This window comes from Dama dama, chromosome 3, assembly GCF_033118175.1.
Source record: "Dama dama isolate Ldn47 chromosome 3, ASM3311817v1, whole genome shotgun sequence".
In the NCBI taxonomy this organism is placed as follows: domain Eukaryota; kingdom Metazoa; phylum Chordata; class Mammalia; order Artiodactyla; family Cervidae; genus Dama; species Dama dama.
The window spans coordinates 44,219,181-44,234,513 of record NC_083683.1 but is presented as its reverse complement, the minus strand read 5'-3'; the positions used below and the strand labels follow the sequence as shown (position 1 = coordinate 44,234,513).

The following is a 15,333-nucleotide window of genomic DNA, read 5'->3' as shown; positions in this document are numbered from 1 at the left end:
TCTCAGTAGTTCATCCTGATTCCCTTCCGGTTAAGTCCAGGCTCTAGAGGAGGATGTTGGCCTGTCAGACTGGCTACTTTCTCCTTCCCCAGGCCCCATTTATAAAGGAGGAAATCAGAAAGGTTGAATGACATCAAGAGGCCCACACAGAGGCAATGGCAGAATTACAAGCTTTATAGGAACAGTCACCAGACCGGTCATGGCAAAGCACCAAGAAGTGCTCCTGTGTGAAGATAACCGAGTAAGGTTAAGCCCGCTTTCCCTGGTATCTCCCATCATGCACATTGAACCAACTAAAGTTTTCCCACTCAGAACACTAGTCTGAGGTCATCTCCAGGGCACTTCTCCAAATGCCATGTCCCTCATCTTAGGGGATCGGTACCTCTTCCAGTCCTCTGAGACCAGAACTGGGGACCACGTCTCGGTCCCAGGGGTGGCTCTCTGACGATGACTCCTCTCCGCCTAGGGAGGCAGCACAGAGCTCGTCAGGCCCTTCCTTCCCTCTCATCTCTATGGCGGAAGTGAGTTGTTCCAGCCGAAACACAACAACATCCTCGGTGGTGGGGTTAAATGGACTCGTCCAAACGAGGGGGATACTTCTTACCGTCAAATCTTAAAATCCGAGACATAATCCAGAAGAAAGCAATCTTCAGAGTATAGAGCACCCTACTGTTGTCTTTGTCCGCTGGTGTGGATGTAGAACGGTCCGGGCATCTGTACTGGTGCCAGGCCTCAGCCAGCTGTGCTCGCGCCCCCGCCGGAGGCCGATGGAGCAGGTGGGACCGGCCGGGCTCGCAGGGGCGGGCCAGGTCTTCCGGCGCCGGCACCGCCTCTTGCCGAGGTGATCTGGTCTCCTCGGGGAGGGTCGTTTCTTGCCCCGCGGGTCCCAGACGGGGATTCTGGGAGGTGGGAGACAGTTCTAGCTGTGTGGCCCTTGTCCTGTGCGAGCGCGGGCGCGCCTCGAACTCCCGGGCCTGGCCAGGCTGGGCGCGGGGCTGCGCTCCTCCCGCGTCCCTGGACCGTGGAGGTTCGCCGGCACTGGCGGCGGGAGAAACTTAACCGGGACGGGAAGTCCTTCCTGCGTCCGACAGGGTCTCTCGATGCGGAGCCGAATAACTTTTTGTTTTTGCGTTCAGCCTGTCTCTTGCGGCTCGTGGCGCGCGGGGAGGTTTCGGCGTACTTGCGGAGGGCGTACCTGCGGAGGGCGTACCTGTGCGTGAGGAGAGGGCAAGATCCAGCCTGAGTGACCCGCGTGCCAGCCTCTCCGCGTAAGGTGAGGCTGGGGAAACCCTGGGCTCCGGCCTGACTCAGAGGAGGCATCAGTCAGCGTCTGCCCCGGTACTCTGCAGACCTGGGCCTTGGGGGGGGCACCGAAGGGACGAGACTTCTCAGGCACTGCCCTGGCAAAGTCCCCTGCTCACGGGGCGTCGAGGGTGAGGGAGCAGACAAGCTCATCACAGAGCAGAGGTGGCCGCGTTGGGAAGGAGGCTGAGGTTGGTTCGTGTTGACTTACTGAAGTGGAATCTTGAATAGCACTTAGAATGAGGGAAGAACCTGGGTTTGGGGCAAAAGTGAAAAGAGGGGTGGCCTGTTTGACGGTTTGTGGGGGATACCAGAGGGGGTTTGTGGAAGAAAAGAGAGTTGGACCAGAGCTGGGAGTTTTCAGATGTGAAACTGCTGGATGGAGTTAGACTAGAGGGCAGAAATGAGCAAGAAGGCCTGCTCATCCTGAGAGTATATATAGAAGAAATCAGTCCAGCAATCCTTTCAGGATGAATTGAGCAGTTGCTGTGTACTAGGAACCACGTATACTGAGATTCTACGGATGAATAGGATACAGTCCCTGCCATTAAGGAACTGTCTGCTAGTAGGAGAGACCAGACAAGGTTAACACCTGTGAAAAGATAACTGATGATGCAGGTAGTCTTGGGCTGATTGCCAGGTGAGAGACAGAGCCAGCTCGATCTCTGAGTGGTCTGTGGACTGCCTCCCTGACTTCAGGGGCAAAGAGACAAACCAGTACACTTTGAAGAGAGTTGCCTGCCCCTGAGGAATTAAGATGTGATGTGAAGCTGGAATGTTTATGGGGACTGGAGACCTTTAACCTGTAGAAGGGGTAAAGGGGTGATGGCAGAGCTGCCTTTGAATATCTGAAAGGCTCCCTTGTGGGAAAGGGGTGGCACTTCTGTGTGTGACTCTTGATTTCAGAATTAAGATTAGCAGTTTAAAGCACTAAGAGACAAAGCCCTTCCATAGAGGGAGTCTCTGAATAGAACTTTAAAAAGACTGGAATGACCTGCTGGGAGAGGTGAATTCTCTGTCAGGGGAGGTGTGTAAGCTGAACCTTCTCAGCTAAGAAATTTGACTGTTCCCTCTCCTTCTCAGCTCATATTCAGTTACTGATGAAGTTCTGGTTCTCAAGTCTGTTCTTCCCTTCCCACTCCCTCCACCAGTCCTGTCCTAGCCTTGGGTCATCTCTCAGCAATAACAGTGTAGTAATTAGAGCAGCTCATACTGAATGCTTCGTGCTTGCCAGGAACTGCATCAAGTGCTTTACAGATGCTAACTCACCCCATTCTGGAGAGGACCCCTTCAAGGTAGCTACTGTGAATATCCCTATTTTATGGATTGGGGAACCTGAGGCACTTAGGGGTGAGGCAACATGCCCTTGATCACACAGTGAGCTGATGAGAGAGCTGGGGCTCCAACCCAGGCAGTCTGGCTTTAGCGTCCCTGCTCTTAACCACCAGCCTGCTGTGTTTTACATGTGTTATTTTATTCTATATTTACAGATAAGAAAGTAGACTCAGAGGTTGAGTGATTGGCTTAAGGTCACAGAGCAAGATACTGGAGACCTGGGATTCGGACCCTGGACCATTGGATGTGGAAACCCCACACTCTGCACATCACTCTGCCACATCCCATTGCACTGTCTGGAAATGGCATGACTGTGGTGGCCTCTAACTAGACTCCTTGCCCAACCCTTTCTGCCTTCAATTAATAAGTTTTTTTTTTTTGGCTGCACTGGGTCTTGGTTGCAGCACACAGGCTCTTCGATCTTTGCTGGGGCATGTGGGATCTAGTTCCTTGACCAGGGATCGAACCCGGGTACCCTGCACTGGGGGCACAGAGTCTTAGCCACTGGACCACCAGGAGAGTCCCTTAAATTGGCAAGTTTTTACCTCAGAGTCTGTGAGATTTGGTGTGTATGTGTCAGTCAGGTTTTCAAGTTCAGTCTTCTGAGCTTTCACTGACTCCTCGGAGCAGTCTGTGACCCCTCAAATAGTGACGAACCATTCTTCACCCGTCGGCTGGAGTTAACTTTCTGATGCGCAGATTCAGTGTTGGACAGTGGGATGCATGGACCTTCATTGCCCTGGGACAGAGTCCAGATGCCTGGTCATTCAGGGTCCCAGGAGATCAGATTGCAGTCTTCCTTTTCTTCTCACTCCCATCATGGAGTCTCACTACTCTGGTGATGTTTACCTGCCTGTCTGTCCTCCATCCTGGCAGCTTCTCAAGGGCTGGAGCTGGCAGGGGTTCACAGTGAGCATGTGCTGTAAACCACACTGGATGCCGTCATGGAATTCAGGCCGGAGCTGGGTGTTTGGACTGGAAGCTTTGATGCTCTCCCCATCTCCCATCCCAAGAGTCAGTGGTTCTCTGCCAGCATATGCGGCTGCAGAGCAGAGAAGGGCCGTGGTGGCAGGGGACAGGGCTGGGCCTGGAAGGATGTGAACAGGTGACACGCCAGTCAGGCAGAATGTGTCCCACATTCTGACCTGGCACCTCTTGCAGGGTGGCCCCTGGGTGGGGTGAAGCTCCACCGTCTCCTCTGGTCCCTGACCTCAGCGTGGGCCACCAGCTACAAGATGAACTGTCGCTCGGAGGTGCTGGAGGTGTCGGTTGAGGGGCGGCAGGTGGAGGAGGCCATGCTGGCCGTGCTGCATACAGTGCTTCTGCATCGCAGCACCGGCAAGTTCCACTACAAGAAGGAGGGCACCTACTCCATTGGCACTGTGGGCACCCAGGACGTGGACTGCGACTTCATCGACTTCACCTACGTGCGCGTCTCCTCCGAGGAGCTGGACCGTGCTCTGCGCAAGGTCGTCGGGGAATTCAGGGTAAGGTGGGGTGCAGTGGGTGGCAGGGGGCTGCTGCGTGTCATCCCCTCCTTGCTGTTGGACCAGCTTACCCTTCCTGGGTGTGCATGTCAGGTTGTTTGAGGTTCTCAGGAACAGGCATGTTCAGAGCTCCTCTGGGTGGGGAGTGCTTGGTAGGGGGGTAGGTGAGGGGGCCTTGTGAAAATACCAGCAAGGAGAGCAGGCAGCCCTTGGAGCACTGGCAGCCAGGGCCCCTGGGCTGATCATCGCCTCTGCACTCTTGACCTCCTCTCTGCTGATACCTCTCTGCTTCTGCTTCCACATTCGGGCCTTTCTCATACGAGATGCCCTGAGAGGGAGGGGTGCTGGGCTCAGGCGGTGGCTGTCCCAGAGAAGGGTCCTGTGGGCAGTGTGGCGGTGTCTGTGTGGGCCTGTAGGGGCCAGGAGAAAGGTGGAAGGGACACGCCAGGCTGCTCACATTGGTCATCTCAGGGTGGGAATGGAGGTGTGATTTTTAATTCTGTCTTCATTCAGGGTTGCAGTGTTTCATTCTTTCAGTGAGTGCATAGTTTTAAAATTTAAAGTAACGAAGGGAATTTCTCTTAAAGTGCCCTCCCTGAGATTGGAGGAGGAGGGTTGTCTCTCTGGCTTCCATTCCATAGACGTGTGATCCTCACAGGGGGGTGGACTCTCTACCAGCCACAGGGTACTCCCCGCCCTCCCATCGCTCCTAGCCTAGAAAGGGCAAATTCATGAGTTTCCCAGTCCCCCTTCAGGGGAGGCAGTGGTATTCAGACCCCTGTCCTCCAGATGCCGATGAGAGGTACATGAGACACAGTGGACTCTTAAGGGCATGGACTTGAGCCAGGCTCTACCACCCACAAGTGTGTGACCTTGGGCAAGTGACTCTGCTCCTCTGGACTGCAGTTTCACTATATGTAAATTTGGAATGAAAGCTGTACCCATCTCATAAGGTATATGCACCACGAGGATTAAGTGAGTCGGATGTGTCAAGTGCTGGAGAGCCGTCACACGGGAAACACTGTAGAAGAGGTAGCTGCTGTTACTGTCAGCAGAGGGAACGGGAGCTTGGTTTGTCAATAAAGGAGAGACTTACTTCCTGATGGGCTGTTAAGGAGTTGAGGGAGGCATCCTTACCTTTGGGTTGGCTCGAACTCAGAGAGAAAGGTAGAAAGGTGCTTTAGGGTCTTGGCTACACTGGGAGGAAGAATGTGGGCCATCGCACCCCATGGGGGGACAGGCAGATTTATTAGACCAGGTGGCCCCATTTGCTTCTCAGAGGAAAAGAGGGAGAAGCTCTTAAATGTGGTCTGTCCTTCCCCTCCCACCGCGCTCTGTTCCTTGGCTTCTGTCCCTCTATTCAAGGATCACTGGGCTTTTCTTTAGAAACTGTGAGTTTAGGTTGTATTTGAGGGAATGAAGGAGGGTTCTGCTTAAGAGGAGCCATTTGTGTCACTTTATACAAATCCTTTACTCTCTGGGTCTCGTTCTCTGCCCTCCCCGGAGGTCTGATAAAGAGCTTTCACTGGGGCTTGGGAAGCTGGCCCTCATAGGGTGAGAACCCAGTGGAGGTCTTGGCCTGCTCACTCTTGCTCCTCCTTCCCCAGGATGCTCTGCGCAACTCCGGGGGCGATGGGCTAGGGCAGATGTCCCTGGAGTTCTACCAGAAGAAGAAGTCTCGCTGGCCTTTCTCCGATGAGTGCATCCCCTGGGAGGTATGGACGGTCAAGGTGCACGTGGTGGCCCTGGCCACGGAGCAGGAGCGGCAGATATGCCGGGAGAAGGTGGGGGAGAAGCTCTGCGAGAAGATCATCAACATTGTGGAGGTGATGAACCGGCACGAGTACCTGCCCAAGATGCCCACGCAGTCAGAGGTGGACAACGTGTTCGACACGGGCTTGCGGGACGTGCAGCCCTACCTCTATAAGATTTCCTTCCAGATTACCGACGCCCTGGGCTCCTCTGTCACCACCACCATGCGCAGGCTCATCAAAGACACCCTGGCCCTCTAGGTCTCTCCAGGGCCTCGGTGCTCCTTGATGGCTTATGGACCTTGGCTTCTGGGGGTCGTACTGTTAGGCCCTTGGGGCTCTGGAACCCGCTCCGGGTCCTTGATAAGACTGGGAAGGGCCGCCCTGGCTTCCTCGTGCTGTGGATGCCAGTCTCTGGTCGTCCTTGTCACCTTCACTGATGGTCAAGTCTGGCCTGCACTGTCTCTCGATACTCCTGGTTTCGGGGGGGTTTCCCCTTTCCTACACTGTACAGAGGAGCCATCACTAGGATGGTGAATAAAGCTGAGAGTGTGAGTTTGGGTTGAGTCTCTCCCTTGACTGGTGTTACGCCCTGAAACATTTTAACACTTTCTGGCAGAACTTCAAGGAACACGTGAGTGTGTTGAGGGCATTATTCCAAGATGGGGGTGTATGATGTGATTGAAGATAGATTAAAGCTGATCGACCTTGTACTTTGTCAGACATTCACATAAGCAGGTGTGACCACAGTCAGTTCCATAAATGACGACACAGATCAGGATCTGCTGCTTTGGGATACGGCTGTGCTATTTCTCCTCCCTTCCTAAGGAAGCTGTGACCTGCCTTTTATATTATCTGCTGCTGCTGCTGCTAAGTCGCTTCAGTCGTGTCCGACTCTGCGACCCCATAGACGGAAGCCCACCAGGTTCCTCCGTCCCTGGGATTTATATTATCAGATGACCCCAAAGAATATCTCCTCTGTCTCCGTAGAGCACACACAGGCCCCTACTTGCACAGAAAGCTCATTTGACTCGGTGTCTTCTCCCTCTGGAGAGAGATTGGCCACCTTGAGACTGGTGTCCTGTGACACTTCTAGTTTGGGCTGACATGGGCTTCTGTGGTGGCTCAGACAGTAAAAAATCTGTCTGCAATGCAGGAGACCTGGGTTCGATCCCTGGTTTGGGAAGATCCCCTGGAGAAGGAATGGCAACCCACTCCAGCATTCTTGCCTGGAGAGTCCATGGACAGAGGAGCCTGGTGGGCTCCTTTGGGCTATAGTCCATAGGGTCGCAAAGAGTCAGACACGACTGAGCAACTAACAGTTTCACGTTGGTATCTCACATCCATTTCTAGGCAAACATTGTCAAGATCTGTGTGCTTTTCATTGATTTATTCTTCCATATTTTATAATGCTTTTTGTTACACAGGGGCAAGCTCTAACCAAACTAAATGAACAGTGTGTAAGCAAGCAGCAGTGCTAAAGGAGAAATGGCCAGGGTCTGGGGGTCTTGTCCATGGTCCTGGAGCAGATAGGTACCAGGATGGCCAGGAAGTGTTTGCACATTTTTCTCATTTCAGGCCACTTTTCGGCCATGTGTAATTTCGTGAGGGATTTTGTGATATCCTACCCTTGGCCTCTGGGGCACTGGTGAGTTGGAGAACTCAAGAGGTTCTCAGTGGTTTGGAGATGGGGAAGGCCCATTGTCAGCAACTCCTTAATGAGATGTGATCCCACCTGACTCGCTGCAGTCTGGGGGGCCTTTTTCTCCTTAGACCAGCTCATTTCCTCTGAGGAATTGGCTGATTCAGCTGTTCACTATCAGTGACTTTGTTTTAAACAGGGCTCAGGGTTGCTACAGGAGTTTTCAGGAGACCTGGGCAGGAGGGTCTTTCCTCCATCCCAGCTTCCCCAGACTTCGTGCTTTTCTGCAGCCAGGCTCTGCTCCAGACTCTCACCCTGGCTTGGCTGTGGGACACCCAGTTGGCAGGCAGGCTCCCTTTAGTGGGCAGTTCAATAGCATCTCTATCCCCTTTGGCACTGTGACTTCCCAGGAGTAGGGGACTGGTTTATTCAAGGTCAGGACAGGAGCCCTGGTGACTCAGATCTTTCCCCTTGATCTGTAACTCTCCTTGACCTCGGGTCTGAGCAGAGGAATGGGGGCAGGCCTTAAATTCCTTCTCCCCTCCATCTCACCTGGGACCAAGGTGGGTCCTGGCCCGCTTATCCAGCCCCAGGAAGCTCCTGAGGGGGTGATGAAGGCTATGCATCACTAAGGTTCTAGACATTGCTCATTTGCCTCCTGTCCCAGTGGTACCTAGGTCGTTGTTTTTAGTGGCTAAGCTGTGTCTGCCTCTTGTGAGCCCATGGACTTAGCCTGCCAGGTTCCTCTGTCCATGGGATTTCCCAGACAAGAATATTGGAGTGGGTAGCCAGTTCCTTTTTCAGGGGATCTTCTGACCCAGGGATCAAACCCACATCTGCATTGGCGGACAGATTCTTTCCCACTGAGCCACCAGGGAAGCTAAAGCAGCATTTAACTTCGGCCCAGGGACAGAAAGCCTAGGAGCAGGGATGGCCCTTGCTTGTCCTGTGTCTTGCTCAGTGGGGGCAGCACCGTGGCCAGCACCTGGAATGTGGTCTAGAATGGCTTAAGGGTTCTGAGAGAGGGCTATCTCCTGACCTTTTCTAAGGCGGAGGGAGAGCCCTGGGGACAGGACTCCTGGCTTTGTCTGGTTGGGTGCATGGGCCGGTTCACATGAGTGGGCGTGTGGGCCTTTGGGCTGAGAAGTATACACCGGCCCCCCGGGATTCTGGGCGGTAGCTACAAGCCCTTTGTCTAGAAAGAGCCGCCTCGCTCGGCGCCAGGGGTGGGGGCGCACGGCGTCTGGGATCCGCCCCTTGGGCCCCTCCCCGGCGCGGCCGCCGCCCACCCGCCAGCCTTGGGCTCCCACACATCTGGCGGTCCTCAGCGCATCTGGGCAGCCGGCGCCGAAGCATGAACAGCTCGCAGGCGGGCGCCACAGCCCGGGGCGCCTGGCAGAGCTCCTGCTGCAACCAGTCGGGGGCGCCGCCGGAGCCCCCCGAGGGGCCGCGCGCCGTGCAGGCGGCGGTGCTGGGCGTCCTGTCGCTGCTCGTACTCTGCGGGGTCCTCTTCCTGGGCGCCGGCCTCCTGCTCCGCGCCCAGGGTTTAACGGCGCTGCTGGCCCGAGAGCTGCGCTCGTCCCGGGAGGGCGAGCCCGGCGGCGCCAGCGTCGATGATGACGACGACTCCTAGGCGCCCGGCTGCGTTCGGGGGTCACGGACTCCCGGCGGTCCGTGGACTCCACGCCAGACTTTGAGGGAGCGGCCCCCAGCACCCGACGTCTGCAGCGGGGAGCCCTGCCGCGATGTTGGTGCGCTCGCACAGGTGACAGAGATGCAGCCATCCCAGGCCCCGGCTTCTTTCTCCCCTCCTCTCCTTCCCGAAGCCTTTCCCCCCAGAGGACATTCGAGTAAGATTCCTCACTGTGGCCTCCCTCTTGAGGTAGGGGTGGGGGTGTGGGTTGAGTCTTAGGGCAGAACCAGGGGCCTGGATGCCTCTGGGAGATGGAGAGGTGTGCTGATCCCCCCCTCCCCCACCCCAGGTTGGGGGGAATGCAGTGGCCCAGAGCAAGCAGCTTTGGGGTGTGCTTGTGGGGGAAGGTGACAAGGTTCCTAACAGCCGGGGGGCCTCAGAAGCACGTTGCTCCAGGAGGCTGGAGCTGAGGGTTCCCAGCTGTAGGGGCTCCATCTGGCCCTCCTGCCTCTCCCTCCCTAAGGACAGGAACCATCTGGAGGGAAGGGCCTGGGTGGCCTAAAGACAAGGTAATTCTAGGCCAAGGCTGTCTCGGGCCGAGCCACAGGGGCCAGCGAGGGAAGCCTTCTCTGCCCATTTCTATTTAGAGTCGCACCTAGGGGTTCCTGGGTTTTTGTCGGTGCGGCTGTTCTCTGGAGGTGCCTCTGATCTCTCTTGCCCCTTCCACTGTAGAGCCCCTCTCCTGGCCTGCCGAGGCAGAGGCAGCGTCCTGGCTGGCCCCTGAGAGGGGAGGGCTGCGTGTGTGAGGAGGGGCCGCTGGGGGTGAGGGGCCTGAGTGGGCAACGTGCAGCTAAGCAGCTGTGAAGGCGACGACGTGTGATCCCTCCGCAGAGGAGCCCAGGATGTGGTGTTAATCCCGGGCAGCTGTGCCGCGCTGGACTTGCTGAGCTGCGGACTTCTCACCTCAGGCACGCCGCCCCCACCCCCTTGGAGAGAGGGCTGGCCAGGGCAGTGAAGGGTGTGTGAGACTGCTCCTGGCCCAAGGGCAGCGGGGCTGGGCCCAGGGACATTCCCCACCGCCCTTCGCTGTGTCCTGGGGTAGGGGCTGGAGCTCCTTCTCTTTACTGTATCCAGTTCACCTGCCCGCTTGCCCACAACATTCTGCTGTATTTCCCTCCTGTCTCCCATCTCCAGCCTGTGCGCTTTCCTCCTTCTCCAGCTGGGCCAGAGTCTCCGTGAGTGCGGTGAGGCCTTCATTTTACAAATGGGAAAGCTCAGAGGGAAGAAAGTGACCTGCTGGAGTGAATGACAGAGCTGAAACTGCACCCTGGGGCTCCTGATTGATTTCGAGCTCGGGGGTGGGAGTGGTATCCCTGAGTGAGGACCCTTTGGGTCACTCCTTTTGCTCTGTTCTCTCGTTCCCTGATTTCTCACCCCTCTTTGAGATGCTGATGCAAAATATGCCCTCTCTCCTTAAAAGAATGAACCTTCACACCACACATTTGGCATATGGTTTCTGGGATTGGTACCCCAACTCCCCCCTCCTCCTTGGTGTCCTCTCTCCCATCCCTGCTCCCCAGCAGCCTTGCTGGATACCTTCTTGCTGCTGCGAATGGCCTCCCAGGTGCGCCAGTAACTCCCAGGCAGCTGGGCTCAGCTTTTCTGGCCTGAACACCAGGGTGGGGTGAGCTCAGAGGGTCAACTGGAATATACATCTATGGAAATCCAAGTGGACAGGGCAGAGGGACCAGAGGTCAAGATGATGACTTGGATTGGCCTTTGGGTTCAAGTCTGGGTGGTGTTAAGGGGTGTAGGGAGATTTGATGGCAGGAAAGGCTGTGTCCCCAGCATCGTGGTGTCTGCTCACACCCAGGCAGGGCTAGGGACAGTGCGCTAGGGTGAAGAAGAGGGGGTAGGCAAAGACTTTCTTCATCCAACTTCCTGTCTTTGCTGTCCCTTCAGCTCAGTGCCTGGGAAGCTGGCCCATGGTGTGTGCTGTGGAGGACCTCAGTGTTCCTGGAGGAAGATCCTGAGACGTTTGCTAAGGAACTCTGACCCTGGTCAAGGCTGTCAGACTGAATGGGGAAGGAAAGAATTCAGAAAATTGGGAAATGGGTGCTGTTGTTACGCCATCTGTCAGGCTCAGGTTGGGAGTGGCAGGGGTGATGACTGCAGGTTGGTGTGCCATGGAGTGAGGCCAGGCATTTGGATCCCAACAAGCCTGCACTGTCCTTGATGGAAAGGCTGGGTCCACACATGCGTGGACATACATCTTGGCTTACTCTTCCTCTAAACCCTGAGTCTCATCCTGAGGTGGAAAGGGTTGTCATTCCTTGGCTCTCTTTCCAGCAAAGATGGGGGCGGCTATCTCTTACAGATTCCCGAACCTTGCGTGGTCTGTCTCCCAGAGTGCTTTCCTCCAGTCCTACCAGCCACACAAGGAACCTTTGATCCATATACAGTACAGATGAGAGCCTGGGAGAAACCTGGACTGTGGTGAGACCTCATCCTGAGATTCCTGCACACAGCTGCTGCCTCTGACCTGCTCCATCCAACCTCCTGAAGTGCTCATGGTGTGGGCCTGGGTGGTCAGCCCCCCAGGAAAGAATGGGCCCCCTGGCAACTGTTGTGTGTCCTGGGCACTGAAGTGGCCACACTCTCAGTGCTGCAGACGCTGACAGACTTGTGCCTGCTGGGCCTCGTCCCATCTCTGGTGCTGGGTGGCTGTGGTCTGACAGGCTAGTGACTTGTCCCTGCTGAAGGCGGTAGGCCAGTGTCCCAAATTTGAAGGTCTTGTGTGCCCCAGCAATGACTCATCACCGCCCTGTCACTTCCTGTGGCTTGTTATTAAATATGCTGGTGATATACAGTTGGAGTATACAGTCGGTGTTTTCAGTTCCTGACTCTTGGAATTAGTGGTAACCCTGGACCAGTGGTAAAGAACCCGCCTGCCAGTGCGGGAGACATAAGAGATACAGGGTGGATCCCTGGGTTGGAAAGATCCCCTGGAGGAGGACATGGCAACCCATTCCAGTGTTCTTGCCTGGAGAATCCCATGGACAGAGAAGTCTGGTGGGCTCCATAGAGTTGCAGAGAGTGGGACATGACTGAAGTGACTTGGCACGCAGCAAGTTGGGCCTGCTCCAGTTTGGACTGTTTCTGGCAGATTCTGAAAGAGCAATCCCAGCCACAGCCCCTCTCCCTTGGTCTCTTCTCAGTGCTAGCTTTTCCCTCTCCACACCCAGATCCAAATCTATTGGTAGGTAGGAGGTGGGGCAGTGACTCTCACCGACACTCTACTGCCTCCCGGTGGTCAGTGTGGGCAAGATTGCCGGTAGAAATGATCAGTAACCTCAGATATGTAGATGGCACCACCCTCATGGCAGAAAGTGAAGAGGAACTAAAGAGCCTCTTGATAAGGTGAAAGAGGAGAGTGAAAAAGCTGGCTTAAAACTCAACTTTCAAAAAGCTAAGATCATGGCTTTCGGTCCCATCGCTTCATGGCAAATAGATGGGGAAACAATGGAAACAGTGACAGACTTTTATTTTCTTGGGCTCCAAAATCACTGCGGATGGTGACTTGCAGCCATGAAATTAAAAGTCACTTGGAAGAAAAGCTCCTTGGAAGAAAAGCAGTGACCAACCTAGACAGCATACTAAAAAGCAGAGACATTTGCCAACAAAGGTCTGTCTAGTCAAAGTTATGGTTTTTCCAGTAGTCGTGTATGGATGTGAGATTTGGACCAGAAAGAAGGCTGAGCACCAAAGCATTAATGCTTTTGAACTGTGGTGCTGGAGAAGACTCTTGAGAGTCTAAAGGAAATCAGTCCTGAATATTCATTGGAAGGGCTGATGCTAAAGCTGAAGCTCCAGTCCTTTGGGCACCTGAAGTGAAGAGCCAGCTCTTTAGAAAAGACCCTGATGCTGGGAAAGATTGAAGGCAGGAGGAGAAGGGGATGACAGAGGATGAGATGGTTGGATGGCATCACTGATTCAATGGATGCGAGTTTGAGCAAACTCTGGGAATTAGTGAAGGACAGGGAAGCCTGGTGTGCTGCACTCCATCAGGTTGCAAAGAGTCGGACACGACAGAGTGACTGAATAACAACAATTGGGGGTCTGAACACAGTTTGGCCAGAGCTTGTGCCTCGATGTGAGAGTGAAGTTTGTGAGCATATGCATGGAATTCTATTTATAAACCTTCATGGATCTCAATCTCTTCATCCCTAAAATGGAGGCAACAATGTCATAAGGATCAAATACATAGTGTGCTTGTCTGTAGATAAAAGGCTTTCTACACTGCGATTATTGTGTGATGTTATTTTTTTCCTCCAAATCTGACCATCTCCAGAGAAAAGATGTAGAGCCACCCACCCTGTTTCTGGGAGCATGTCATTTGTCTTTTCCATGAGTGTTTTTTTTTTTTTTTTAACTTTTTATTTTGTATTCAGGTATAGCTGATTAATAGTGTTCTGATAGTTTCAGGTGAACAATGAAGACAGAGAAGAAGATATATGACATGACTTATATGTACAATCTAAAAAGAAATGATACAGATGAATTTACTTACAAAACAGAAAGAGACTCACAAACTTAAGAGAATGAACTTATGGTTGCTGGGGGAAGGGATGAGGGGAAGGGATAGTCAGGGAGTTTGGGATGGGTATGTACACAGTGCTATATTTAAAATGGAAAACCAACAAGGACCCACTGTATAGCACAGGGAACTTTGCTCAATGTTATGTGGCAGCCTGAATGGGAGGGGAATTTGAGGGAGAATGGATACATGTATATGTATGGCTGAGTCCATGAGTGTTTACTTATTTACATTTTTCTCTTTTCGGCTTTTTTTTTTTTTTTTTAAATAAGCGGTTGCATTTGTGGGCTCAATGTTAACATGTTCCACCAAACATCAAACTGGTGTTTTTTGAAAACAGAGCCCCTGGCTAAAGCGTGTCTCCGGGTTCCCTGGTAATTGACAAGGTAGTCGCATGAGTGTTTATTGAATGACTGCTCTGTGCCAGGCCTGCTCTGGGGCTGGGGATGAGATGAATGAGACAGAGGCCCTTACACAGTCCAGTAAAAGCACTAGACAGTAAGAAGTGCCGAGTGTCGACAAAGCCAAGAGCAGAGAGTGACTGGCTCGGCTCTTAGAGGAAGGGGTACTGAATGAGCATTCACCGGGCAAAGAAGGGGAGGAAGAAAATTCTGGGCAGAGACACAGAGGGGCATAGGGCTGGAGGTGTCCTAGAAGCAGGTAGGTAGAGTAGGATATGAAGGGGCGTGAGACCAGAGGGGTGGCAGCCTGGATGGGAGAGTTTATCCTGGGGGCAGCAAGGAGTCTGGAGGGGTCTGGAGGGTTTTAAGCTGGAAATAACATGGTAAGATCTGGATCTTAGGGAATTGGGGGTAAAAGTCTGTGGGTGGGAGCAGGCTGGACGTAGAGAGACAGCAAGGAGGCTGTGGTCACAACTAGGCAAAAATGATGATGGCCTGGACTAGGGTGGAAAGAAAAGGGGACAGATCCAAGTGATGTTTGGGATTCAGGCTTTGGTCACTAGTTGGATGTGGAATGAGGTGGGGTGGAGGATGAAGCCCCAGCTCCTGGAATTAATTATAGGGGGTGGTGACGCCTGCCACCCATCGAGGGGCTGTGTTATCAGTTAGGATATTTTTGGTCTGAGTTTACAGGAAATCCTAAAGATATTTGGCTTGAGCAGAGGGTAATTTATTGGCTCATATAATTGCAGAGCCTAGGGGCAGTTCCGGCCTCAGGCTGCCTATGACTCAGGTCTGACTGTGAGAGCCGCCCTGGCCTCTCTGCCTTCCTTGTCTTCATCTGCAGCCTTTGTCAGCCTCTGGCAGGGTGGTCTAGTGGTTGGGGCAAGGGCTTGAAATCTCATGGCTGGACCTGAAATCTGGCCCCACATTCTCTGGCTGTGTGACCTGGGCAAGGTGCTTAATCCCTTGCGGTTCAAACCTCCCCTCTTTAGAGTGAGGAGAAGCAGGGTGTTAGGATAAAATGAGATCCATACATGTAGAGAGTCTGGCCCAGTAAGAGTGCCTGTTATCAGCCTCACCCTCCACGTGAGGCAGGAGGCATCTCAAGTTCAAATCTATCAGGGAAGGATGGGTCATCTCCCAGGTTCCTCAGGCCAAACCCTGCAGCCGTTGTGACTGTGT

The 15,333-nt window shown here is 53.8% G+C and overlaps 2 protein-coding genes across 4 annotated transcripts; both read left to right on the top strand.

Annotated features, from left to right (window-relative positions):
* Positions 1–703: 703 nt before the first annotated feature.
* Positions 704–6,436, top strand: ATG101 (autophagy related 101). 3 transcript variants are annotated; one of them, XM_061127416.1, is made up of 4 exons: positions 704–841; positions 1,137–1,273; positions 3,799–4,124; positions 5,732–6,436. In XM_061127416.1, the coding sequence occupies exons 3-4, from the start codon at positions 3,873–3,875 to the stop codon at positions 6,134–6,136; spliced, it is 657 nt and encodes a 218-aa protein (XP_060983399.1). In that variant the 5' UTR covers positions 704–841; positions 1,137–1,273; positions 3,799–3,872; the 3' UTR covers positions 6,137–6,436. The 3 variants fall into 3 exon arrangements, with proteins under 3 accessions (XP_060983399.1, XP_060983410.1, XP_060983420.1); XM_061127427.1 differs by lacking the exon at positions 704–841 and adding an exon at positions 853–1,027; XM_061127437.1 differs by lacking the exon at positions 704–841 and adding an exon at positions 859–906.
* A 2,435-nt stretch (positions 6,437–8,871) lies between these two features.
* Positions 8,872–13,455, top strand: SMIM41 (small integral membrane protein 41). The gene is made up of 2 exons (XM_061122726.1): positions 8,872–9,367; positions 11,113–13,455. Exon 1 carries the CDS (start codon positions 8,872–8,874, stop codon positions 9,148–9,150), a length of 279 nt encoding a protein of 92 aa, XP_060978709.1. The 3' UTR covers positions 9,151–9,367; positions 11,113–13,455.
* The last annotated feature ends 1,878 nt before the right edge of the window (positions 13,456–15,333 follow it).